Source organism: Epinephelus fuscoguttatus, linkage group LG15, assembly GCF_011397635.1.
Source record: "Epinephelus fuscoguttatus linkage group LG15, E.fuscoguttatus.final_Chr_v1".
In the NCBI taxonomy this organism is placed as follows: Eukaryota; Metazoa; Chordata; class Actinopteri; order Perciformes; family Serranidae; genus Epinephelus; species Epinephelus fuscoguttatus.
The window spans coordinates 24,229,916-24,256,739 of NC_064766.1; the positions used below are offsets into that span (position 1 = coordinate 24,229,916).

The following is a 26,824-nucleotide window of genomic DNA, read 5'->3' on the forward strand; positions in this document are numbered from 1 at the left end:
CCTGCTCTTTGTTTTTCCTGCCCGTCACTTATGTCTGCATATTCCTCCGACATGCATCAGTTTGCAGCCGCACTGCTGCTCCAATCAGCTGTCAGTGCGTCAGAGGCGCAGTTGTGTGCGTCAGGAACGCCTGTTGTGGAGCGCAACTTTCACTGTGTTCATGATTATTGTGGGCTCCACTGTTGGTATATAGACATTGAACCGTGATAGGTGAATAGGGTGTCAGCTGGTGGTAATGTGAGACAACTTTTTCAGCCTTCTCAGAGGTCAGTGTGTCGTCACGCCTGAGCGCACTGCCCACATGTGTACTGTATGGACAGCTGAATGACCCGCTGCGTCCTCTGTCAGCGTGCTCTGACACACTTTAGAGGACAGTGTCTCCTCGTTTTAATCACTTCTCTCTATTTTTTTTGGGCCGATCAGGTTTTGATTTCTGAGGGAAACTGCAACAGGGAGGCACCTTCACGCTGCGCCAGATGGAGCCTCCAGCCAATCCGGGAGACAGCCCGGTGGAGTTGGAGTTGACGGTGGAGAATGTGGAGTCGGTGAGTTACTTGTCAATGATCACGCGCTTCACCAGGTGACTGTTTATTGAACTGTACCTACAGGTGGAGCTGCTGTAGGACCACTCATACACGAATTTGAATACATATGTGTGCCACAAAGAATTGCATCATCTCATATTGATTTATATATTTTATTTGATGTAATAACTAATGTAAAAATAAAACAGCAGCAGTTCCATCAAATAGGAGCTGTCTGTTTCTTAACTGTAGCTCAACATAGGGGAGATTAGACAAACTGGACATTTTGTAACATGATACCAGCTATAAGCATATGCTGTCCTAATAATAACTAACACCATGTGCCTTGGATTAGTTGCCATGACAACACTTTTTTTTTCACAACTCTATTCAAACAATTGGACATGCAGCATGCATGACTATTGGTGCAACTCAGCCATTCAATTAAAAATGACTCCTGTGTAAAGAAGTGTCATGAATCAACCTGTTACACAACGTAAAACACACGCTGTCATTACTGTATCTCCTCAGTCAAAACAGAGGAAATAATAATACCAATAAACTTTATTTAGATACCATCTGTCATACAAGAAATGCTTTACAATAATGGCATTACATGCTCAGAGTGCTTCACATGGAAACCACCACTGTGTCACCTCAGCAGCACCTAAATCATAAGATAATAAAATTGTAAAACCAAGTAAGAAACAATCATTTAAAATAATTTTCAGATTCAGATTCAGATTTGTCAATCCCACCAGGGCAATTTGTTTAAACAGCTTGCCTTGCACACATACTATAACATACAGTGATGCAAAGACACATAAATAGATGAGTAACTAATAAAAAATTATGCCAAGGAGTTCAGTGGAATAAAGGAATTTCTAGTTGTTGTTTTTTTTTTTTTTTTAAAAAAAAGTTAATAGACTAATTATCAATAAAAGAAATAAGAAAACAATAAAAACATCCATCCATCCATTTTCTAACTGCTTATCCACTTGAGGGTCGCGGGGGGGCTGGAGGGCAGCTGACACTGGGTGAGAGGCGGGGTACACCCTGGTCAGGTCTCCAGACTATCACAGGGCTGACACATAGAGGCAGACAACCATCCACACTCACATTCACACCTACGGACAACTTAGAGTTATCAGTTAACCTGCATGTTTCTTTGGACTGTGGGAGGAAGCTGGAGTACCTGGAGAAAACCCACGCTGACACGGGGAGAATTTGCAAACTCTGTACAGAAGGGCTCTCCCACCCGGGATCGAACAATAAAAACAATTCAAAAAATATTTACAGATAATTTAAAAGATGAATTGCAGTAGCGTGAAGTGTAAAAGGAAGGAGTTTCAGGCCCACTGATACATTTTTAGCTTTCTTTTAAAAAATATTTAGCTAATTGTCTTCTCTGATATCTATAGGTAGTGTGTTTTATAGATTTGAGGCGTAACTGACAGAGACCGCATCCCTGATTTTCTTTCAGCTGTTGCTGGGAACCTCCAATAAACCAGCAGCAGATGATCGTGTTCTTAGAGGCAAATAGTTAACAAGGGAGTTAGCGCTATAGGTTGGTCAATTTAGGGCTAGGACCAAGAAGAGATTGAGTGTTGTCATGATTTTGATCCACTCTGATGTCCTCATCAATATCAATTATTACCAAATAATTTTTTGTTTAAGGTTACCCTTTGCATTGGTTCTTCTCCTCCTGCAGGCTCTCTACCAGCTGTACTTTGACCCAGACATGGCAAATAAGAATGTAGCCCAGAAGTGGCTGACCCAGGCCCAGGCCTCTGCGCAGGCATGGCAGTTCTGTTGGGCCCTGCTCAGCCCTGACAAGGTTGGTGTGCTGCTGTGCTTCTGCTCAGACATCTTTACAACTAGTCTGCGACTACTGCAGTGTGCAAGAATATTAGGCAGCGTTAAGAAAGACACACACATAATAAGTGGTGTTCTGGCAATCCTTCCCTAGAAAATTCTAAGTGTTAAATGCTTCAAGGGACAATGTTTAAGATTTAGGGAGATACAGTGGCATCTAGCAGTAGGATTGCAGATTGCAACCAGCTGAAACTTCTCCTGGTAAGGATTCCCTCAGTGTTTACTGTTCAGGAGGTTTTTGCTGGGAGCCAAAGTATCCACAGAGGTCTCCTCCTCTTCCAAACAAACAAGGAAAATTTAGTTGTCACTGGATATTGGTAGGTACATGTCCCTAGCATCCAATTCTATGCCCTTACATTATCTCCATAATGTGAGTTTGTCTCTTTCCAGCTCCCAGAGGTTCAGTTTTATGGTGCCAGCACCCTCCACACCAAGATCTCCCGTCACTGGAGTGACCTCCCCACAGACCAACATGAGAGCCTGAGGATGCAGCTCCTCTCTCACATCCTTCATTTCTCCTCAGGGCCCAAAATGGTGCTAACCAGGCTGTGTGTTGCCCTGGCCTCTATGGCTCTTAACTTAATTCCACAGGCTTGGTCCCAGCCGGTGGCAGACATGGTGAGGGCCTTTCAGCCACAGAAGCCTGACTCTGAATGCAGCACTGGCGCAGAGGCCTCCCAGGACCCTCACGCACACTGCCTCGCACTGCTGGAGCTCCTCACCGTACTTCCAGAGGAGTTCCAGAGCAGCCGGCTAACTCAGGCTCGTCGTGCCCAGCTGAGAGAGGCCCTGGCTGGGGAGTGGGCGGTGGTGTGTCCCATGCTGCGTCAGCTGCTCCAAAGTCAGGACTCCTCTGACCAGGTGAAGGACAAGGTGCTCCGCTGCCTGTCCAGCTGGGTGGGGCTGGACGTGCCGTTAGGGGAGAGTCATGAACTGGTCCAGGACTGTTTCACCGCGCTGTCCAACTCAGAGCTGTTTGATACAGCTGTGGAGACGATAGTCAACGCCATCTCACAACCTGACAGCCAGAGGTGAGAAACACACTGCAGCATACATTCATTAAAGGGACAGTTCACCCCAAAATCAAAAATGCATATTTCTCCTCTTACCTGTCGTACTGTTTATCAGTCTAGATTGTTTTGGTGTGAGTTGCAGAGTGTTGGAGATATCGGCAGTAGAGATGTCTGCCTTCTCTACAATATAATGAAACTAGATGGCACTCAGCTTGTGGTGCTCAAAGCGCCAAGAAATACATTTGGAAAAACTCAACATCAATGTCTCTTTTCAGAAATCATGACTCGCTTACTGAAGATAATTCACAGAGCTTGTTGTGAGCAGTTTCATGTAGGAACTTCTCTCTTTCTACCAAACTAACACCATTAACCGTATCACCACGCAGAGGGAGGCGTGCATCTACTGCCAGAAAAGAATATTTACCTTTGATTTTAGGGTCAAGTGTTCCTTTAAGGTCATAGTTTCCAGGCATGTGAATCCAAACGTGTGTGCAGGTACATTGATGCTCTGGTCAGCTTGATGCCTCTGGTGTTGGGCCTCCATGACCAGCTGAAGACAGCAGCTCAGGATGGGGACATGGAAACCTCACATGGGATCTGTCGCATTGCTGTGGCCATGGGGGAAACACACTCCAGGTGAACACAGATAGGCCTACGCACCCTACACACACACTGCCATCCTTTAACCCAGCTTCAGTAGATTGTTTTTATTTCTTAATTTGGATCAATGTGTTTGTGCATGACAGGGTTTTGTTGGAACAGGTGGAGCACTGGCAGGAGTATCTGGCTTTGGTTAACATGATTCTTTTCTGTACCGGCATCCCTGGACACTACCCAGTCAGTGAGACCACCAGCTCCCTTACACTCACCTTCTGGTACACCCTGCAGGTAAGGTGAATGAATGAATGCTTTGTAGAGCTTTTGGGCTCCCATGTGGATTTATTTTTTCCACCTTAAACATGTATTCTTTGCAGTTTAGTAAGTTACCCCCACAGTCAGCATTTTGTTGAGAGACAACAAGATTTTTGCACCTCCTCTTGGCTCTGTTTTCAGGCTTCAGAAAATCTAGCCTGTGACGGGAGATTTTGGCCAATTGCAGGTGATTTCAGAGAGAGGGCATTCCTACTGGCTGTTCTATGAATGCAGATACATATGCACATCCCTTCAGATAGGGAAAGCCTGATTTAATGGCAGAGAATCCAGCAGGGGAGAGTTCTGATTCCAGCATTGGCAACAACTACCTACACTGCAAAGAAAACCCAAAGAGTCCGGCAATAAACCAAACGAAAGACTAGTGATATAAAAATAAAAGTTTCAGAGATGGAGATAAAATGTTGCTCATAGTTTAGACTTCTGCTAACTGGAGTCAAAAGCTCACAACTGTGGTTTCAAGTTTACATTTATTTAGCTAACATTAGCCTTGAATCACAGTCAGTATGTTTACATGCACATTTGACTACTGTCCTCGTCCGAATATACAGATTCATTGACCTAAGTATGCGCTATGATTGGTGGCAACATGCCCCCTTTTAGCTTGTTAGTATTGGACCCTTTTCCGGTTGACCTATTACATCACGGACCAAACAATCAACAACAAGTTAGCTGTGGTTAGCTAGCGGCAAAGTGGTACTATGGTGGACAGGTTTACACCTCTGCACATTTTGTCCGTCCATCATTTTGTAACTGTCTTCTTCTTCATCTGTTGCGCATTTAATGCTTTCCAGGTTAAAGCCCGGGGCAACGGAAACTGTGGATCATGCAACGAGCGTCTTGGCCAGTTTGGGTCTGATTGACTGTATACATGCAGGAGTAATTCGACTCCCGATCACATTATCTGGGTGTGTTAGTCCGACTTTGGGAAATTTGATTTAATAAGATTTCAGTCAGACTAACATGTTTACCTGTCTTTTAAAAGTCTGGTTTTAGTCGGACTAAGACGATAAATGGATTTTCTTGAATGTCATGTAAACGTACTGTGTCCTCCGCCTCACTCCTTACCGCCACAGACCACCTTGTTGGGAGGAGAGCTGGCAGCAGCTCCTGAGATGGACCCCCAGTCAGTGGCTGCAGCATGAATCCAGCTGGCACAAACCCTAGCTCTGGTGGACCAGACAGCCCTGTCAGATCAACAAACTTTCTGTTGCTGCTGTTACACAGGTTGAACCCAGTACTGCCACTGGTCACTGGCCATCAGCCTGCTGTGTCACCCAGCGCTGGGGGTTTGCTCTGGCCGCTACAGCCGCCGACCAAAGGCCTTTCTCCTGAGCTGCAAACCACTCTTCTCCTGGGGAAGCAGTCTAGAGCCGTGGGGAGTGAGATGGAGGGACTGTGGAGTGGCTAGCACCTAATTCTTGTCTCATTTGCGGTCTGATATACAGAAACTGAAAGAGCAGCGCAAAGAGGGGCTCAGTGACTGTGCCACATGTAACTTTACAATGAAAGAAGATTAAATAAACCAGTTAATAGGGAACACTGGGTTACTGTATGAAGGATGTGCATATGCCTGTGGTCGTCTGGTTGGAGGGGCTTAAGACTGAGAGGGGAGAGCTTCAAGAGGAGGCTGTATTTTCAGCTTCTTATGTTTTTTTTGTTAGTTTTTTTGACTTTACCAGACTTCTGATTTCAAACAATGTATGTTGTTGTGTCCCAAGGATTTAGACACCAAACTGTCCTTCTAATTCTTTCTTGCATGTTCAGGATGACATCTTGTCATTTGAGGAGGACAAGCAGGCAGTTTACCTGCAGGTCTACAGGCCGGTTTACTTCCAACTGGTGGATGTGCTACTGCATAAATCCCACTATCCCTCCCAGGATGAGTACGCCTCCTGGTCTTCTGATGACAAGGAGCAATTTAGAATTTACAGGTAAGACAAAAAACTAAAGAATGTGTGTAAGGAACTCTAAAACTGGACTTAACTCTTCTCACACAAGAGGTAAAGTATCTAGATTTGAGTGCATGGCAATCCATTGAATAGTACAGATGATCTCCAACTATGTTTCCGTGTCTATTTTGCATTTAAGGGTGGACATTTCTGACACTCTGATGTATGTGTATGAAATGCTGGGAGCAGAGCTCCTCAGTAACCTCTACGACAGGCTGGGCAGACAGCTGATGGACCCCCAACAGTCAGCAGTATGGCAGGTAATGTCATTAATCACTGACTCCTATTCCATAAACATCTACTATCTGTGTGAGGTTTTACCTGCACAATATTTCACAAAGTAAATATTGTTTTTTAAATTCTAGTTTCCCTTTCTCACTGTGCGTAACTCCGAGCATGTTTCCCCTCTCTTTACCTAACATCACACTTTGTGTTTGTCCCCCATCAGGACACAGAGGCGCTCTTATTTGGCTTCCAGTCCATAGCTGAGACGATAGATGTGAACTACTCTGATGTCATCCCTGGTCTTATTGGTCTCATCCCCAGAATCAACATCAGCAACATCATGCTGGCTGACACCGTCATGTACACTATAGGTACATACCTATAGGGTATTGGGGTTGGATAGAGGGTTTATATGTAGCGGCGTCATCAACTGACTCAGCTGTAACAAACCCATGACATGCACCCCCTTACTGAATTTCCCCTGTTGCCCAGGATCCCTGGCTGAGTGGCTGGCTGACCACCCCGTGATGTTGGGTGGCATATTACCCATGGTGCTCCAGGGCCTTGTGAAGTCAGAGCTGTCTGTGTCCAGTGTATCCACTCTGAAGAGGATCTGCAGGGAGTGTAGACAAGACCTCGGCCCTTACGCTCAGGACATCCTGACCGTGTCACAGGTCAGACGTACAGCCTTTTGTTTTTTTAACACTGGTTGATTCCTCTCTTTGTATTAACGCTTGTGTTCCCTTGCAGGATGTACTGGTAAAAGAAATCCATAAGGTGAGTAAACAGCCTTAAACATTCACCTGTTCGCTCCTATGATGTAAGCACAAATGCACCAGGCGTCTCTCTGAGGACATCATGCACGATGTTTGCTCTGTGTTTCTGCGTGTCTGTGTGCAGAGCAGCCAGTGCATGTGGTTGATGCAGGCTCTGGGTTTCCTCCTGTCTGCCCTGCCGGTAGACGAGATTCTGGGCAGACTTCACTCTCTCATTACTCCTCACGTCCAGCAGCTGGATTCACTGGCCCAGCAGGAGGTAAGTCCAAAGAAACTCACATGACTTGTACAGAAAACAGTCTCTGAAAGTGGTCTGGTACTGATCAAGAGAGCTGCAGCCAGCAGCGGTGAAACAGGCTGCAATGTAACCATTCGAGGCATGTGAACAACGTCAATTTACATCCATGAAAAGTGTTGTTGCCACTGACAGACTAAGATTGTTATTTTAGGTATCTGACAACATTACAGAAAGGATCCCTATAGAGATAGACCCTTTTGTTAAAGAGTAAGACTCTTTGTGTTGAAGCACAAACAGCTCCAAAATCGATATAGCCAGAGCCACCAGACTCCATTTAAATAAACTGTAATTTTGTAATCAGAATTACACTTCATTTAATGTCGACAGACACAAAACAAAATGTACAAAAACCACCAAAAACTTTCTAATGTTCCAACAATCACCAACTCTGCTTTGGTTGAAATAAACCCTTAATTCACCTGGTAAGATTTTAAAAATATGCTGGCTTTGTACACGCTAAAATGCCTGTTTATTTCAATGGAGTCTGGTGGTTTTGCCGCAGTGTCTGCAGTGATGTGGGCCCTAAGTCAGACTGTTCACTGTGGTGAAAAGAGAGCTGAGCCAGAAGGCAAAGCATTTGATTTGCCGGCCCATCTATATCCCAACCCTCACCTATGGTTCATGAGCTCTGGGTAATGGCTGAAAGAATGAGATCATGGATACAAGTGGCTGAAATGAGTTTCCTTAGAAGGGTGGCTGGGTTCAGCCTTAAAGATAGGGTGAGGAGCTCAGACATCCGGAGGGAGCTCGGAGTAGAGCCGCTGCTCCTTCGGATTGAAAGGGGTCAGTTGAGGTGGTTCAGGCATCTGATCAGGATGCTTCCTGGGAACCTCCCGTTTGAGGTTTTTCCAAGCACGTCCTATACTGGGAGGCCCCGGGGCAGACCCAGAACACACTGGAGGAATTAATATCACATCTGGCCTGGGAACGCCTTAGGGTCCCCCAGGAGGAACTGGAAAGCGTTGCTGGGGAGAGGGACGTCTGGAGTACTTTGCTCAGCCTGCTGCCCCTGCAACCTAGCATAGGATAAGTGGTTGAAAATGGATGGATGGATGGATGGATGGATGGATGGGCTGGGCGATAATGACCTGGAATTTTATTTTAATGAGGTCTAATTAATCTTATCCAGGGTGACAGTCAATGAGCAGGTCAGAAATGTCTGTTGACAGAGACTCAGATACTGCTGGCATTTTTCATTGCAGCGTTTGACATAGTTTTTACAGCAAAAGAACTGTAAAATTGCTCTTTGCTCTTACAACAGCTGTCACATTGTGATATATTTTTTTTTCTTATGTTGTTGCTGCCATCAAAAGGCTACACATCAAACCCATTGTCTCTCTTTACAGCCTGATCCTGCTAACAAACAGTCTATGATCCACATCCTGGGGATGCTGTCCAGTCTCTTCACCACTCTGGACATCAACAGACAAGCAGACAGCTTAGAGGGAGCACCTAGTCCAAGACTCCCCCCTTCGCAGAGCACACAGAATCCAGTAAGTTGAGCCATAAAAACTGTGTACCAAGAACATGGGTGCCACTAACCCCATTATCATACTGTATTTGAATGATATGAAATCAGAGGCGGAGCTTGGGGTTGATTGTGGGGCGTGGGGTGTTGTGTCGTTATGCCGAGTGCCGTTATTTTCTACTCACTCTCTGGTGCAATTTGATGTATTTCCCATCTTTGCTGAGCAACAGTTTTGAGTGAAAGGAATTAAAAGCCTGTCCCAAATATAGGCCTGTTGATTTCAGTGATTTAAGCACATAATAGCCTGGGCTATTAATTGAAGTTTACGGTATCATGTTTTTCCTCGATAATGTACAGATTTTTAGGTATTGGATTATCTCAAATGGCTTGAAAATTTGTGCATATAACTACCATAAATGGGAAAAAAATCTCCCTGGGGTGATTGTTAATGCATCAGTCAAGTGGTGGTTTGTTAATTGACCCTCAGAATGGGCCTTGTGCGTCAATATTTCTGAACATCTAAAATATTTACATATGCTGAAATGAACCAAACAGACCTATACTGAAATACATTTTGTAATAATCATGATCTTTTTTTAGGTTGTTGTTGTGCTACAGCAAGTATTCACGCTGATCCAAACCATCCTCAGCAAGTGGCTCGATGACTCAGATGTAGTGGAGGTAGGAGGGTTTTTTAACTGATTGTATAAATATGTATGATGTTGTGTGTGTGCATGTGTGATTAATCTATGCGTGTGTTTACTGACTCACAGCCCTCTATGCTTCCCTCAACAGGCAGTGTGTGGGGTATTTGATAAGTCAGTCCGAACCCTCCTACATGATTTTGGGCCCATGGTGGCTCAGCTGAGTGAGATGCTGGGGCAGATCTATAGCGCCTTCCCACAGGCCTCAGCTCTGGATCTGGCGCGGCAGGTACGCCCCCACAGATCGGGCCCTGGATAAAAGCATTAGCCCTTCAATGTGTTATCAAGACTCTTTACATGTTTTTGGGATCAGATGTCATTCTCTTTCTCTTTTTTTTTTAGATGGTTCATATATTTGCCGGAGAGGAACATCACATCTCGAACATCAAAAGCCTTATTGAGGTGTTGACTTCGACCACACTTGCTATATTTCAGCGAGGTAATAAGCACCTGCAAATACATTTATACTTATTATGCCTCTAAACAGCGATGGCTGTGGCTGGAGGCATTATGTGTTCAGATTGTCTGTCCATCCGCCCATCCCGTTCTTGTAAACATGATATCTCAAGAACACATATAAGGAACTTCTTCAAATTTGGCACAAATGTCCACTTGGATTTAGGGATGAATTGACTAGATTTTGGTGGTCAAAGGTCAAAGGTTAAGGTCACTGTAACCTCATCCTTGTCATTTTTGTGAACTTATCTCACAAACTCTTGTAGGGAATTTCTTCTAATTCGGCACAAACATCCACTTTGACTCAACAATGAACTGATTAGATTTTGAAGGTACAAGAGATAGGTTACCATGACCTTGCGTCCATCTCATTCTTGTGAACATGATATCTCAAGAACTCATGTAGGGAATTTCTTCAAATTTGGCACAAATGTCCAGACTCAGTGATCACTGATTATAATTTGGTGGTCATAGTTCAAGGTCACTGTGACCTTTCAGCCGTTCCATTTTCGTGAAAGCCATATCTTCAGAACACCTTAATGGAGTTTCTTCAAATATGGCACAAATGTCCACTTGGACTCAAGGATGAGCTGATTACATTCTGAAGGTATAATAGAAAGGTTTCCATGACCTTGCGTCCGTCTCATTCTCGTGAAGCCGATATCTCAAGAACGCATTTGGGGAATTATTTCAAATTTGGCACAGATGTCCACTTTGACCCAGCGATGACCTGATTACATTTTTGGTGGTCATAAGTCAAGGTCAGTGTCATCTTGCAGCCATCTCATTCTTGTGAATGTGATATCTCAAGAACACCATGAGGGAGTTTTTCCAGATTTGGCACATACAGTACAGGCCAAAAGTTTGGACACACCTTCTCATTCAATGCGTTTTCTTTATTTTCATGACTATTTACATTGTAGATTCTCACTGAAGGCATCAAAACTATGAATGAACACATGTGGAGTTATGTACTTAACAAAAAAAGGTGAAATAACTGAAAACATGTTTTATATTCTAGTTTCTTCAAAATAGCCACCCTTTGCTCTGATTACTGCTTTGCACACTCTTGGCATTCTCTCCATGAGCTTCAAGAGGTAGTCACCTGAAATGGTTTCCACTTCACAGGTGTGCCTTATCAGGGTTAATTAGTGGAATTTCTTGCTTTATCAATGGGGTTGGGACCATCAGTTGTGTTGTGCAGAAGTCAGGTTAATACACAGCCGACAGCCCTATTGGACAACTGTTAAAATTCATATTATGGCAAGAACCAATCAGCTAACTAAAGAAAACGAGTGGCCATCATTACTTTAAGAAATGAAGGTCAGTCCGGAAAAATTGCAAAAACTAAATGTGTCCCCAAGTGGAGTAAAACCATCAGCGCTACATGAAACTGGCACACATGAGGACTGACCCAGGAAAGGAAGACCAAGAGTCACCTCTGCTTCTGAGGATAAGTTCATCCGAGTCACCAGCCTCAGAAATCGCAAGTTAACAGCAGCTCAGATCAGAGAGCAGATGAATGCCACACAGAGTTCTAGCAGCAGACCCATCTCTAGAACAACTGTTAAGAGGAGACTGCGCGAATCAGGCCTTCATGGTCAAATAGCTGCTAGGAAACCACTGCTAAGGAGAGGCAACAAGCAGAAGAGATTTGTTTGGGCCAAGAAACACAAGGAATGGACATTAGACCAGTGGAAATCTGTGCTTTGGTCTGATGAGTCCAAATTTGAGATCTTTGGTTCCAACCGCCGTGTCTTTGTGAGAGGCAGAAAAGGTGAACGGATGGATTCCACATGCCTGGTTCCCACTGTGAAGCATGGAGGAGGAGGTGTGATGGTGTGGGGGTGTTTTGCTGGTGACACTGTTGGGGATTTATTCAAAATTGAAGGCACACTGAACCAGCATGGCTACCACAGCATCCTGCAGCGACATGCCATCCCATCCGGTTTGCGTTTAGTTGGGACGATCATTTATTTTTCAACAGGACAATGACCCCAAACACACCTCCAGGCTGTGTAAGGGCTATTTGACCAAGAAGGAGAGTGATGGAGTGCTGCAGCAGATGACCTGGCCTCCACAGTCACCGGACCTGAACCCAATCGAGATGGTTTGGGGTGAGCTGGACCGCAGAGTGAAGGCAAAGGGGCCAACAAGTGCTAAACACCTCTGGGAACTCCTTCAAGACTGTTGGAAAACCATTTCAGGTGACTTCCTCTTGAAGCTCATGGAGAGAATGCCAAGAGTGTGCAAAGCAGTAATCAGAGCAAAGGGTGGCTATTTTGAAGAAACTAGAATATAAAACATGTTTTCAGTTATTTCACCTTTTTTTGTTGAGTACATAACTCCACATGTGTTCATTCATAGTTTTGATGCCTTCAGTGAGAATCTACAATGTAAATAGTCATGAAAATAAAGAAAACGCATTGAATGAGAAGGTGTGTCCAAACTTTTGGCCTGTACTGTACATCCACTTGGACTCAAGGATGAACTGATTAGATAGTGAAGGTATAAGAGAAAGGTCACCGTGACCTTGCTTCCGTCTTATTTTTGTAAACGCGATATCTCAAGAAAGCCTTGAGGCAATTTCCTGAAATTTAGCACAAACGTCCACTCAGATTGAGTTGTATGAACTGAGTAGATTTTGGTGATTCTGGTCACTGTGATTTAAGAAAGCAGGTTTTTGGCCATAACTTAAGAGTTAATAAGCTAATTATGACAAACTTTTATGCAAATGTATAGTAAGATCCTATTATGAAGTGATGACATTTTATATCTAAAAGGTCAAAGGTCAGCTTTACTGTGATATTGTAATATTCTGCAGAAATACTTTTATGGATGTAAACTGCAACTGCAACTTGACTGGTTCATTGAAGCATACAACCACAAGGTGGTAATTCTAGTTTTTAGATGTATGTTTGTCTCGTCTGATCTTATATTTATTTTACAGGTCCACGTGATCATCCCGATATTGCAGAATCATTTATGCATCTTCATGCTCAGGTGGGTTGAACATTCTTGTCCACTGTTACGCACGTCTGTGGCACACAGAAAGCTTCGTCTAATCACTTTGTGTTCATTTAGATTCTTAAAAGGAAGCCTGATATGTACCTGTCCAACCAGCTGGATGTTAAAGCGCTGTTTTACTGTGGTGAGTATCATCATGTGCTTGAACTGTAGACAGGCCATACTCATGGATATGACTCAGTATCTAATGTCAGACTTTGTTTTTTTTGCTTATTTAAAGATTAAAAATTAATTGCATTGTATTATTTGATCCATTTTACATGTTTGAGCCAATGCAATCTAAAATTTGACTTTTCAAGGCTTACTGTGTTCAAAATCAAGACACAACTGTTCTCTCTGAATCTTTTTTTCTCTTCTGTTTTTCATGATTTTAAAATATCTGCCTTAGACAACCCTTTGTGTGACTCATTCGCTGATATATTTAATAATAAAAAAACTCTCTGTTTCTTCCAGGGATTCTATCACTGAAGTTCCCAGAGACACCCACAGTAAAAGCTGCCATTGTATTCTTTGTAAGTTAAGACAGTGTGCACCCAGTGATTTTTTTTTCAGTCTCGACCATAGAAACATATTTATCATAAATACAAGATGCAACCATTAAAGATGCATGTTCCTCCCTCAAGCCAAAATAAAACCATAAGTCCCTCCCCAGTGCTTAAAAATATTTAATATGCCTCCCCCCTATTATTATTATTTATTTTCATATTTGTTCTTTTAAACTCATCAGCTCATAGACTCTTGTGATTTTTGCCCTGTCCTTGGCAGACAGAGCTGTTGCCTCGTTGTAAAGACATGCCTTTGCTTGGTGAAGTGTTGCAAAGGGATGGAAAGATTCTGACAGAGACCATACTCCAGGTGAGCCACTAGACACAACTAGAAATGACAATATTTTTAATAAGGGAAGACACTATAGGTGAAAATATATTTTTTCATGCATGATTTTCATGATATTTTGGGCTATTTTGCTTCAATTACATGTCTTCTTTCAGACTAGTGGGGGGGCAAAAACATCCAAAATATGTGTGTAGGCGTTTCTTTGAGTTCAGATTTCTGTTCTGGAAATGAATGCAAAAGACATATACTAAATGAGATAATGCAATATTTGGATTAGAAATGTATGCCTATTAGTGCAAATTTAATTATATACAGCCTCATTTGCATACTTAAACATAAAGTTTAAAAAAACTTCTTGTACAAAAAATTATTGTCTTAATGTTAGTAATAGTCTGGGGAAGTTTCGGGGACGTTTGACCCTATTCACCTGCAGTGTCTCCCCAAAGTGTCCTGTGTAGTGTGATTATGAATATTGATTTCAGAACACACAATTACTCTTTGGTAAACTTACTTCTGTTATATCAGTGCAAACGTTTTATCACTGATGTTTATTCTAATTTAAAACTATTACCAAATTGCCTTCTAATGGAAGCATGCCATATGTTTTTGCTCCTGTCTCAGGCAGTTGGTGGCGAGTCACCTCGCAGTCTGGCGGAGCACTTCTCTGAGGTGTTGTTGAGTCTTAACAGACACTGTCCAGCTTTGTTGTCCCAGTGGCTGAAAGAGACACTACAGACCCCAGGATTTCCCTCGGCCCAGGTCTCTGCAGAGCAGAAACACACCTTCAGTCAGCAGATTCTGAGGTAATAATAAACCTGTTACAGTTTTTTTTTGCCCACACTGTTTTGATGCATCTTTGGAAACAGAAGCCCGGTCAGTCATGTCTTGAAGGAACTACTATGGAATTACCCATTGTTAAACAAATTTAACAAAACAAATTAAACTACACTATGACATTTTCCTATCACATCATGATGGCACATTTTAAGCACATGTATATGCCATATTATGCTACTTTTTTTCCACATTTTTATGCCATACTATACTATGACATGTTTTTCATTATTTCAGACTACATACTATACCATGGCTTATTTTCATCATTTAGGATGACACACTATACTATGACCTTTTTTCATCATTTCGGACGACATGACATTTTTTCATGATTTTGGAGAACATACTATACTTTCACTTGTTTTCATAATTTCAGATGACACACTATACTATACTCTATAATCTATACTATGACATTTTTTCATCATTTTGGGCGACATATTATAGTATGACATTTTTTCATCATTTCGGACGACATACTACACTATGACTTTTTTTTCATCATTTCGGACGACATACTATACTGTGACTTTTTTTTCATCATTTCGGATGATATATTATACCATGACTTTTTTTCATCATTTCGGACGACATACTATATACTATGACATTTTTTCACCACTTCGGATGATATACTATACTATGACTTTTTTTTTCATCATTTCGGACGACATACTATACTATGACATTTTTTCACCACTTCGGACGATATACTATACTATGATTTTTTTTTCATCATTTCGGACGACATACTATACCATGACTTTTTTTTCATCACTTCGGATGACATACTATACTGTGACATTTTTTCATCATTTCAGACGACATACCATACTATGACAGTTTTTCATCATTTCGGACGACATACTATACTATGACATTTTTTCATCACTTCGGACGACATACTATACTGTGACATTTTTTCATCATTTCAGACGACATACTATACTATGACATTTTTTCATCACTTCGGACGACATACTATACTGTGACTTTTTTTCATCATTTCGGATGATATACTATACTATGACATTTTTTCATGATTTCGGATGACTATACTGTGACTTTCTTTCACGATTTTGGATGACATGCTTTACTAGGACTTTTTCTCATGATTTCAGGTGACTTACTATAGGATTTTGCATGATTTTGGAGAACATACTTATACTATGACTTATTTTCATAATTTTGGACGTCATACTATACTATGACATTTTTTCATGATTTCGGACGACATACTATACTGTGACTTTTTTTTCATCATTTCGGACGACATACTATACTGTGACCTTTTTTTCATCATTTCGGACGATATACTATACTATGACATTTTTTCATGATTTCGGATGACTATACTGTGACTTTCTTTCACGATTTTGGATGACATGCTTTACTATGACTTTTTCTCATGATTTCAGGTGACTTACTATAGGATTTTGCATGATTTTGGAGAACATACTTATACTTCAACTTATTTTCATAATTTTGGACGTCATACTATACTATATTTTTTCATGATTTCGGACGACAAACTATACTATGACTGTTGTTTTTAATGATTTTGGATGACATACTAAACTATGACTTTTTTTCATGATTCTGGACGCCATACTATACCACAACATTTTTTCATCATTTCAGACAACATTCTATACTATGACATTTTTTATCACATTTTTATGCCATACTATACTATGACATTTTTTGGCATATTTTTATGCCATACTTAACCATGACAGTTTTCATCATATGTTTATGCCATACTATACTATGGTATTTTTTGTCATAATTTAATGCCATTCTATACTATAACAATTTTGAGCACATTTTTATGCCATACTATACTATGACATTTTTTGGCACATTTTCATGCCATACTATAACAATTTTTCACCATTTCGGACGAGACACTATATATACTATGACATTTTTTCATGATTTTGGACGACATACTGTACTATGACTTTTTTCATGATTCTTGACGACATGCTATACCATGACTTTTTTTCATCATTTCGGACAACATTGGAGGACATAATATGCTATGAATTTTTTTGGCACATTTTTATGCCATGCTATACTATGACATTTTTCATTCACATTTTTTTCAGTGATATCGAAACTTATAAAGTATATCCTCATCACGTATCATAGACTCAGATGACATGTTTGTGCTAGAATGACACAAATTCCAGTGAAGTATAGTGCCATGTTTTAAAACAAATCATTGATATCACTCTTTTTTTCTTTCAGGGAACAAACCAACAAGCGTCGCGTTAAGGAGATTGTGAAGGAGTTTTCTCTGCTCTGTCGGGGCCTTCAGGGGTCTGGATACTCAGATTACTAGAGCCAGCTGGTAGCACTCCGAATTCAAGACAAAGCAACAAAACAAGAAAAGTCTGTTTCAGTGATAAAAGATACCAAGTAGGACTGTTTACTTGGGCAGGTGACACTGGAGTATCAAAGACCATAATACTTGGACTGAACCAAAGCAAAAACACTGATTAAGTGGACTGTTATCAGGATGCATCGACCTCTGTGCAACATGTTTTTAATAAAATACCTTTGTAAGTTTCCAAGCAGGATAAATGAAAGAAAAGTGTCACATTGCCCTTCACTTATCTCCAGGCATTGATCCAAAGTTCCACTCCAGTTACAGGACACCAATAAACAGTTCATTCTTTGCAGCTGCATGAGCAACTGTGTGTGTGTGTGTTCACTTATTTATTGTTTCTCTTCTGTTGTATACTTCTTGCAGATCATAGTCACACATTATCAAAATATAGACACCCCCCACACACGCACACACACAAACACACTTATACACACACACACACACACTCGAGCCAGGCTTCTTCTCTCAGTTACAAAGGAGAGCCTTTTAAAAATGTGACGTCGTTACATTATATAGTTTAGAACTCTTGTACATGTATACTTCTGCTAATATATAATAAAAACAATTTAATCACTTCCACAACAGAAAAAGATAACAAGACCGACTTATTTAAGCAGACAACATGTCCTGACAGTTTTTTTAATCAGTGATGTCACTGTGAGGGATGGCAGTTGTTAAAAGTTGTGACTGCATCCTCTGTAGAAAAGGTGGATTTGAGGAGGACTGTCGTAGTGGTGATTGGTGCACTGAGATGAGAGGGCTCTAAGGGCTAGTCTGTGAGTGTCGATGGTGACTGTGCATTTCAACCACAGCTCAGTAGGCTCCTCCAGAAACCAGTTCTGACCAGGGCTTTTCACTATCGTATCCTTGTGAAGAGGTTCAGCACTGACTTTGATTCCTGGCAAATAAAAGAATTAAATGGTGTCAAAAACATTAAAATACATCATATTGTCCCTGACTTTTTAAGGTCTTGTTTAGTTAAATTCAAGAACTTAAAGGGCCAGTGTGTAAAATGGGTTGAAAACAGTGACATCAGTGGTCAAATTCTAGATTGCAGGGCTCACTCGCTCACCCCTCCTGTCTGGTAAATGACGGTGGCCTCGTAGGGACAAAAAGCCTTGCGCACGAGTTTTTCAAGAGTAGGTCTATCTAGCGACGAGGTGAAGGTTTATTTAGAAATCTAAACCATGTTACGATATTGTAATGAATCCATCACGAGCAGGACACCAGAGGAGCGTTCGGGGAAAAGGCCAGTTTATTTGAGCACTCCAGAAACTCCGGTAACACTCCAGGGGGTAAAAGAGTCCGTCCCAACCTCTGACTCTTCTAGCGTAACACACACACCCTCCATAACTTTACACACATACTCGTTTACCATACTGAGTGGGGACCCCCCCCCCTCCGCCAATCTCCAGCCCGCACACTGACTGACAGCGTAGCCGGTAAACAGAGCTCAGCTGTTAATTTAGCCTAGTGATATCTCCAGACTATAGTAGCTGCAATGGACGACTTTGAACGCGATTTTGAAGAGTTTCTTGTAGCGGACACAGCCCCAGAGCCATACCTGTTTGAGCCGGAGCATACAGATGAGGAACTCCATGTGTTTGATGCTGAGCGGGCGAGAAGAGAGGCTGAATGCACAGAATGGGATTCGGTGCTACTGCTACCATCGTTGGGGAGATATATCATCAGGAGGAAAAGCGCCGCAGAGAGTGCATCACAAGGAGTGAAGTTGCGTCTTCTTTTCCTCGCAGATGACGGTTCGGGTTCATTCTCTCCTGTTGCATGGTAAGCGTGGTCCATTCGCAAACTTTATAACTAAAAAAACTTTTCACTACTCTCTATCCACGAACTACTAACACTCTGCTGTTTCACCAAACCAAACGAATTTTATTTTATAACGATTATACACTTGTATAAACATATTAATGGGCAGAATATTCAGATTCAGATTGACAATAAACCATGCCAAATATTACACACTGGCCCTTTAAAATGAGACCAGACTTTGATGTGTGTATTTTATTTTGTATAGAAGGGTTACATAGCACTATATTTGACATATATACTGTACCTTGGTGCAGCGTGTCTTACTGAAGACATTCCAGAAACGTAGTGTCTCATCCCCTGCTCCTGTAACTATGGCCTCCCCATCTGGTGACACAGCCTGAGAAGGACAAGGAGGACACACAGAGAAGAACTGGTGAGAATGGTAAACATTTTGGCTTTATGACAAACATTATGACTGATTGATGCCATTTTTCATAATAGCATAAAAAAGTCATAGTATAGCATGTGATCAAAAATGGCATAAAATGTCATAGTATAGTATGTGATGAAAAATGGCTTTTAACATATTATTTTTACACTATGGTATTTCATCAGGAATACTTCTTCCACCAAATGATTTATGTATTGAAACACTGGACATGTGTTTGCTTCCTGTGCCTCTAAGAGACTAAAAGCACGATAGGGTTGGTAGTCTAGTTACATTGACCTTAACCTTGCATGGCCATTCATTTAAACCTGTTGTCTTACCAGATACAGCACTCTGTAGGAGTGTCCTGTTAACTTGGCCACCTGTGTTAGCGACGGATACTTCCACACCAGGATCTGGTTCTGAGAGTAGCCGTGAGTGCTCACCTGTAAACAAGGAGAAAACAATTTACTTGATAGTTTTATCCAAAGATACAATTACATTTTTGTTAATATAAAACATAGATATCATTATCATTGAACTGGCCAAAATCTGCACACACAGATTGAATCTTCAGAGTCGTATATACATTTGTGAGCGTGTGTGTCTCCTCACCAATTCGTTGGCGTGTTTGGACCATGCCAGGTTGCAGACTTGGGAGCCAGTGTCTGTGCTCTGCAGCGCCTGACCTGTCAGTGTGTTCCAGAAGCGCAGGCAGCGGTCAGCGGTGCCGCCACCCGATGCCAGCAGGCCGTGTTGGTGGGGTGACCAGGCGATGGCCTTCACTGCTGCCAGGTGGTCGCTGTACTGCTGCACAGGGAGAAGGCTGGAGCTGTTCCACACCAGCAACTGGGCAGGACAAAACAAGGAACAGAATCTTGAACATGTTCACTTTAATTCTCAGAGATTATTTATGTTAATTTACAGATTAAATAACTTGACAATCTTGAAATAAAAAAAATAAATAAATAAAAAGTTTTAAAGTATCTCAACCTTGTTGTCGTTGCCCCCGGATGCGAGGTGTTGGTGGTCAGGAGACCATTTGAGACCACACACTTCTTGTCTGTGACCTTGGAGCCTCCTCTCAGCTGAAGGGGGGGTTCTGACATCTCGTTGTAGGATCACTCGGTCCCGACTCCCAGACGACAGCTGCTCTCCATTCCACGCCAGGGCACCTTGAGCACAAAGGATGGGAGGGAGGGTCTTATATTTCACTGTGCTATAAAGAATCCATCTGGTGTTTGTTATATGATAACAATGCATGTTTGGTTGTACAATATGCAGTATATTTTACAATACAAAAAATAAAAAATTCTATTCAAAACCTCTGTTGGAAGATTTTTATTTTTTTCCTTTTAGTTTTAGCAAACACATTTTGACCAGCACTTTGTAATTCCACTTTACTTCAGCTATGACTGACCTACACGTGCTGAGTGACCCTCCAGGCTGGTAAGCTTCCTCCCTCCTGCTGCGTCCCAGATCTGAACGTAACCCTTGTGGGTTCCGACAGCAACAAGACTCCCCTGATAGGACCAGAGCCAAAGTGAAACACACTGTTACTTTCCTATTATTTCTATCCTACAAATGGTTAATTTTCTCTACACTACATTTTCTTAATTTTCTCTACACTACTGTCATAAATAAGCAGTAGATTCAGTTCTGGCTGCTCACCCTCTCATTCCAACAAACGGATGTAACCGAGTCCCCATCCACTGAAAGGTCGCATAATCTTGTCACCTGTTAGAACACAATGCACAAACATTTAAGGGTAAATTCAGTACTCTAAACCTGGATCCTATTTTCCCATGTTTTTTTCTGTCTAAATGATGAATGGAGACAATTATTTTTAAAACTGGTCCAGTATTGATTGAGAGTGCTGCAGCTGGCAGCTGCGAAACAACCTACAATGTAACCATCAATTTATATCCACTAAAAGTGTTTGTTTTTGCCACCGACAGGCTCAGATTTTTATTCTAGGTGTCTGACAACATTATGGAAAGGATCCCTACAGAGATAGACCTTTGTGTTCAAGAGTAAAATCCTTTTTGTTTAAACAGAAATATCCCCAAGATAATTATCATCAAACCCACCAGACTCCATTCAAATAAACTGTAATTTCAGCGTGAATAGAGCCAGCATATTGTCACATCTAACTGGGTGAATTACAGGTTTATTTAGCTAAACAGTTGGTGATTGTTGGAACAGTGGTAAGGCTAAGTAAAATGGCTTTACTGAGTTTTAAGTTGTTTCTGTTGACTTTTAATGAAGTGTGTTTCACAATGATAAAATTACTGTTTATATAAACTAGTCCATACCCATTGGTAGCTTTGTCACCTTCTACGATGCCAATCCTCAATGCCTCTGTGCAGTTTCACATAGATTGACCACGTCAGTGAGTAGAAAAACATGGGACAGACAGAATGACTGACTGACAGAATGACACACCGACAGTTTCCGTGATTATGTACAGCATACCATACCATGACTTAGTCAGACCAAAAATTAGAAAAAAACAACAACATTGGGCCACAGGGGGAGCCACAGCGATCGGTCACATTTTAGCAATTTTTAAGCATTTTTCTGTTGTTATAGCACCACCCAGTTGCCAATTACAGTTAAATTTCTCCAGTCACCTTGAGGCGTCCTGTTCTACATATCTTCCAAGTTTAGTAAAAATCGATATGGCGGTTAGGCCTAGATAAGAAATTAGCTCTGTAGCGCCCCCATTTTATTTGATAGGGTCAGTAATGGAGGGGTCCCCTCAGATTATGTGTGGTCATATGTCTACAAAGTTGCGTGGTGATCGGTGAAACCCTTGAGATGTTATACACCTTTATGTGATGAGCCACGCCCTCAGCAATATCCATTGCCTTATAGAAGCTCAGTTTTAGTAAGTTTTCCAACTTTTGCCAAGAGGGAACTTTAGATATTGGTCCCTAGACTATGTTCACCGAGTTTCATGCAGATCGGTCAAACTTCCTAGGAAGAGATCGATTTTAAGTGTTTTTCAAAAAATTCAAAATGGCGGAAAATCTATAGAACCGGAAATTATGGGTTCTGGAGGCAAATTTGTTCCTCATGAGGAGAGGCATCTCTGTGCAAAGTTTCATGTCTCTACGGCATAGGGGGGATGAGATATGCCCATTCAAAGTTTGCAATTTCAATCAGTTGCTATAGCGCCCCCCTTTGGCCAGTTGATGTAATATTGCTTCATTCGCATCCTCCCATGACCCTCTACCACTGTGCCAAATTTCACATGGATTGACCAAGTCAGTGAGGAGAAAAACGTGGAACAGACACACCCACACACAGACAGAGTTTTCATCATTATATAGTAAGATGGAGTCTGGTGGCTTTGGCAACAGTAATTTTGGGGCCTTTTCTGGTTAACCATAAAGATCATACTCTTCAACAAAAAGGTCTTTCTCTGAAGGGATCCCTTCCCATAATGTTGTCAGACATGTATAATAACAATTTGAGCCTGTCAAAAATGACGGTGCACAATTACCCTGGTGCTGTGCTCTTTCTCAATACTGGACCGGATGCAAAATCTGTTCCTCCCATTAGTCACAAGTCTTCCTCTGACCTGGCTGGTGCAGGCACTCCACAGGTAGACGCAGGCTCCCAGGCCGACACTGAGCAAGTTGCCCGCTGACCAGTCTACCAGGTTGAGGTAAAAGTCATCCTGCAGCTCTGGAGCATCCAGCACTTTGAATGGGATCTTGGAGATCTTACGGGCTGGTTTACGAGGAGAGCGGAGCAGCTTGTGACTACAGAAATGTGGAGGAGAAAAAGGGAAAAGCTACATGAGCTCACAGCACAGTTTAAGCATCATTTCTGTTCGGTGTGCAACATGTGATATACGCCATACCTCTTGTTACTAAGCGGAGAAAGGGAGTAGGGTGAGACTTCGTTATCGCTATCGAAAGGCACTCTCTTCGTGTGGACAGTGTACTGCAGAGAATGAACACATGAAGCAGATTAGTTCACAGATAAGTCATATACTAACAAATTAGTATCAATACTGCTATCTTAAGAGCGTCATCATTATGAAGTCAGTGTTAGTGACTTCAAGGAGCTATTTTGAAACAAGTTATTCTGGAATAGCCTTTTTTTTTTTTTTTTTTTAAAATGACTCGTACCCTAAAAAGGCTGTGAGAGTCTTGAGAGAGGACTGCGTGCCGCCGGTCGTCTGTGTGAGGGTCTGGCACAGTCTCTATCCCTGCCCCCAGTAACTCATTCCTCAACAGGGCAGCATAAGCCACAGCATCTGGAGGGGCGACAGTAAAAAAAAAAGGTGATGAATCAAAAACTATGGAGAGATATAGCTCAGGATTAAAATGACAACTAGAATGATTCATAAAAAGTAGAAATGTCAAACCTTTGCTTGAGTCTGAACTGGCATCCTTTGCTTTATGGTTCTGACTTGGCGAGCGACAGTTCTCCTGCAGAGAGAAAAGGAAGAGCACGTCAGTTTGTGATTACCAGGCTGAGTCGTTGTGGGCAGTGTAAAAGTGACTGGCTGATTAACATGATGAAGAACGAACTGCTCACATTGGCATAGTGGAAGTTGATGCTCCAGTTGCTTCCAGCACGCGTGGGAATGAAGCGGTCCCCTGACTTCACACTGACAGGACTGCAGGTAGCACTCACACACTGGGATGGACAAAGAGAGGCATTGAGACCATGAATCAATAAAATTCTTATTTTATCATTTATCTTTGAGCACAGGTATATTTCCCAGGTGGCAATCTGACTTGCAAAGACCGGCTCTCTCTTTGGGCCCCTCCACCCAAGGTGCCCCAGTGCAACTGTCTGTAGTTACGCCCCTGTCTGGAGCTGCTCTATTGACAATGAAAGGTGAAAGATGTAATAGATGACACTAGGAGCACCCAAAGGACTGTTCTGAGTATACCAGTAGATTTTTTGATTAGAGACAGAGGACACTATAGTGAAATAAAGCTCATTTAAGTACAAAAACGACCACCAGACTTGACACTTGATGAGTTTGAGACTTATTTATCTTGTCTCTGGCTCTGAGAGAGCAGCTCAGGTTCACATATATTGATTGAACTTATCTCGGCCATGGAAATAACATGTCCTCCTGAGACCTGAACTTTTGTTTGGTATGCACTTTTATTTTCACCTAGCCCTGTGGGATCAGTAGGATCTGATAAGTATAAGTACCGAACATTGTAAGCGATAATGAATTCCCAATGTCCTCAAACGAGTACTTCCTCAGCTTATCACTGTCGCTAAAATTGGTCAGATTTGTTGTCATATCAAACTACAAACTTAATTAATCATAAATAAAGAAGTTTCAGTCATAAAATGTGATCAGGTTTTAGATCCTGTATGCTTTTGTGTCGGAGTTGGCTGCAGACTGACTTAGCAAAGATGGCTGCCATCTTGTTTTAACATGGATTAGGGTATTGTGCTCTTTTTACCACTAGATGACACAAAAAAGTGTCAACAAATGAGAACAACAGGTCTAAGGCAGTGTGAAGGAGACTGTACCTATGTTCCCCGGGTCCTATGTTCCCCCATAATATAGGGACCGGAGAACATAGGACCCTTTTTCCAAAAAAGGTCCTATGTTTCCCGCTTTTCTGAAAAAGGGTCCCATGTTCCCTGGGTGCAGAACACAGGGGGGAACATAGGATCCTTTATTTCCGGAAAAGGGTCCTTTATTCCCCGCTTTTCCGAAAAAGGGTCCTATATTTCCCGGGTCCAATGTTCCCTTCGAAACGCAAAAGAAAAACGCACTTACCTCATGTGATCGCGTGATTCAATGCCCAAAGGCGCAGACAACGCTCCCCAAGAGTCACATATATTTAGAAAGGGCTCACTATAATTGCCAAATTCCACGACAAATAGCCTATGCGGGACTTCCCTGATTTAATTCAGCATTTTCCCACATAGTTGCATAAGATTTAGCCTGTGTGACGTGCATATCCAAATACTATAATGTAGGTTATTCTAGGTTGTAATTGGCTATCGGTTTTATGTGAATGAATGGAGAAGCTTGATGCCTTCGTAATGTTGACAGTGTCTGTCCCATTCATGCATAGCCTATAGAATACAGGTGCTGGAAATAACTCACATAGCCTATACACACCGCATAGGCTATTTGTCGCATAGGAACCTATGTTCCCCAGGTGCAGAACATAGGGGGAACATAGGACTCGGGGAACACAGGGATGACCCCGTGTGAAGTACAAGATGCAGGAAACCAAAAATATGATGTCCTCATATGAGGACACAGGGTCTCAGGAGGACAAAGCTCATTTCAGTACAAAAAAAGAAAACCAGACTTGATACTTGATGACATCACAAACCTGATACTTTGTTTTGCTTCTTTCTTTGAGAAAGAGTAGCTCAGGTTCACCAAGATAGCCATGGAGACAACATATTCCATAGTGTAACTGAGGTAGTGTTGCCCTTTAAATACAGCAGACTACTTAAGTAAGTGTACTTAGTTATATTCCACCACAGTATTTGGGTAATAGAAGCTTATTTGTGCCACACTAGTCTCACCAAACTGTCACACACCATCATTCTGAAACACTACCAGCTTCTCTACCTCAGTGTGCGACTCACCTTTGACAGGCGGGCCTCTGTCGGCAGGTTCTGGTGGTTGATTTGCCTCAGCAGCCGTCTCTCGTACTCTTGGTCCATCTCCTCAGGGCTGCCGGGCAGCAAGGCCCCTCTGCTGCCCTCCCCGCCCCCCGCTTAAACCTCCGCTCCCTCCCGTTGAGGAAATCCACCTCGGATCCCCATCTCTGTGGAAAAACATGTGAGTTTAATACAGAGACACAGGCAGCTCCTGTAGCTAGGTTAACACACACCAAATGGCCTGGTTAGCATGGTGTGTGTGCGGGTCAGCGCCTGTCAGCTGGTTTTAATGTTGTCGCTACATGGTTTAAAAACCATATTTGCGTTTTCCGTTTCGAACTAGCGTCAAAGCAGACAGGTTTCGAGGTAGAATCGGTCCACAGTGTGCTAATGACAGCCGCGTCGTTGTCATGGCATCATGCTCTCGCACACAACAACCCATTTAAAAGCGATGTAACATCAGCTGACGACTCTGCTGTTGCTGCTGCTGCTCGACACAGAGGCTCTCTTACCCGGCTGACACGGCGGCTCAGGTGACCAAATCAACGGTCATCTTCGTCTGGAAGTGTCTTCGCTGCGGCGGAGAGACTGTTGTCGCTTTCTCCCGAACAGCGATACATCCAAACGACAGCGAGACTCACTGGTGTTGTTTATGTTCGCGACAAAGATGGCGACCGAATCAGCTGTAGCAGAAATTC

General features: G+C 42.2%; 2 protein-coding genes across 2 annotated transcripts; one reads left to right on the forward strand and one right to left on the reverse strand.

Annotated features, from left to right (window-relative positions):
- The first annotated feature begins 152 nt into the window (after positions 1-152).
- On the forward strand, positions 153-17,615 carry LOC125902339 (importin-13-like). Its single transcript, XM_049598600.1, has 22 exons — positions 153-266; positions 424-545; positions 2,236-2,361; positions 2,790-3,430; positions 3,908-4,048; positions 4,159-4,300; positions 6,110-6,276; positions 6,434-6,554; positions 6,743-6,890; positions 7,012-7,193; positions 7,270-7,296; positions 7,420-7,554; positions 8,940-9,086; positions 9,662-9,742; positions 9,857-9,994; positions 10,108-10,204; positions 13,172-13,224; positions 13,306-13,372; positions 13,702-13,760; positions 14,014-14,103; positions 14,704-14,885; positions 17,173-17,615. The coding sequence occupies exons 2-22, from the start codon at positions 477-479 to the stop codon at positions 17,264-17,266; spliced, it is 2,907 nt and encodes a 968-aa protein (XP_049454557.1). The 5' UTR covers positions 153-266; positions 424-476; the 3' UTR covers positions 17,267-17,615.
- Positions 17,445-26,824, reverse strand: fzr1b (fizzy/cell division cycle 20 related 1b). The gene is made up of 14 exons (XM_049598607.1): positions 26,639-26,824; positions 26,112-26,293; positions 24,066-24,167; positions 23,893-23,956; positions 23,654-23,781; positions 23,383-23,465; positions 23,098-23,281; positions 21,183-21,248; positions 20,932-21,034; positions 20,505-20,686; positions 20,127-20,360; positions 19,853-19,957; positions 19,389-19,481; positions 17,445-18,212 (listed from the first exon to the last, which is right to left on the reverse strand). The coding sequence occupies exons 2-14, from the start codon at positions 26,187-26,189 to the stop codon at positions 18,171-18,173; spliced, it is 1,464 nt and encodes a 487-aa protein (XP_049454564.1). The 5' UTR covers positions 26,190-26,293; positions 26,639-26,824; the 3' UTR covers positions 17,445-18,170.

Excerpts from the sequence above, each read along its gene's own strand:
- LOC125902339 (XM_049598600.1), top strand. The coding sequence starts at position 477 with ATGGAGCCTCCAGCCAATCCGGGAGACAGCCCGGTGGAGTTGGAGTTG. Across the intron at positions 2,362-2,789 it reads CCCTGCTCAGCCCTGACAAG|CTCCCAGAGGTTCAGTTTTA; the intron begins GTTGGTGTGCTG and ends GTCTCTTTCCAG. Across the intron at positions 13,373-13,701 it reads TAAAGCGCTGTTTTACTGTG|GGATTCTATCACTGAAGTTC; the intron begins GTGAGTATCATC and ends TGTTTCTTCCAG.
- fzr1b (XM_049598607.1), bottom strand. The coding sequence starts at position 26,189 with ATGGACCAAGAGTACGAGAGACGGCTGCTGAGGCAAATCAACCACCAG. Across the intron at positions 20,687-20,931 it reads GGGTCACTCAGCACGTGTAG|GTGCCCTGGCGTGGAATGGA; the intron begins GTCAGTCATAGC and ends TTTGTGCTCAAG. Across the intron at positions 18,213-19,388 it reads GTAAGACACGCTGCACCAAG|GAATCAAAGTCAGTGCTGAA; the intron begins GTACAGTATATA and ends TTTATTTGCCAG.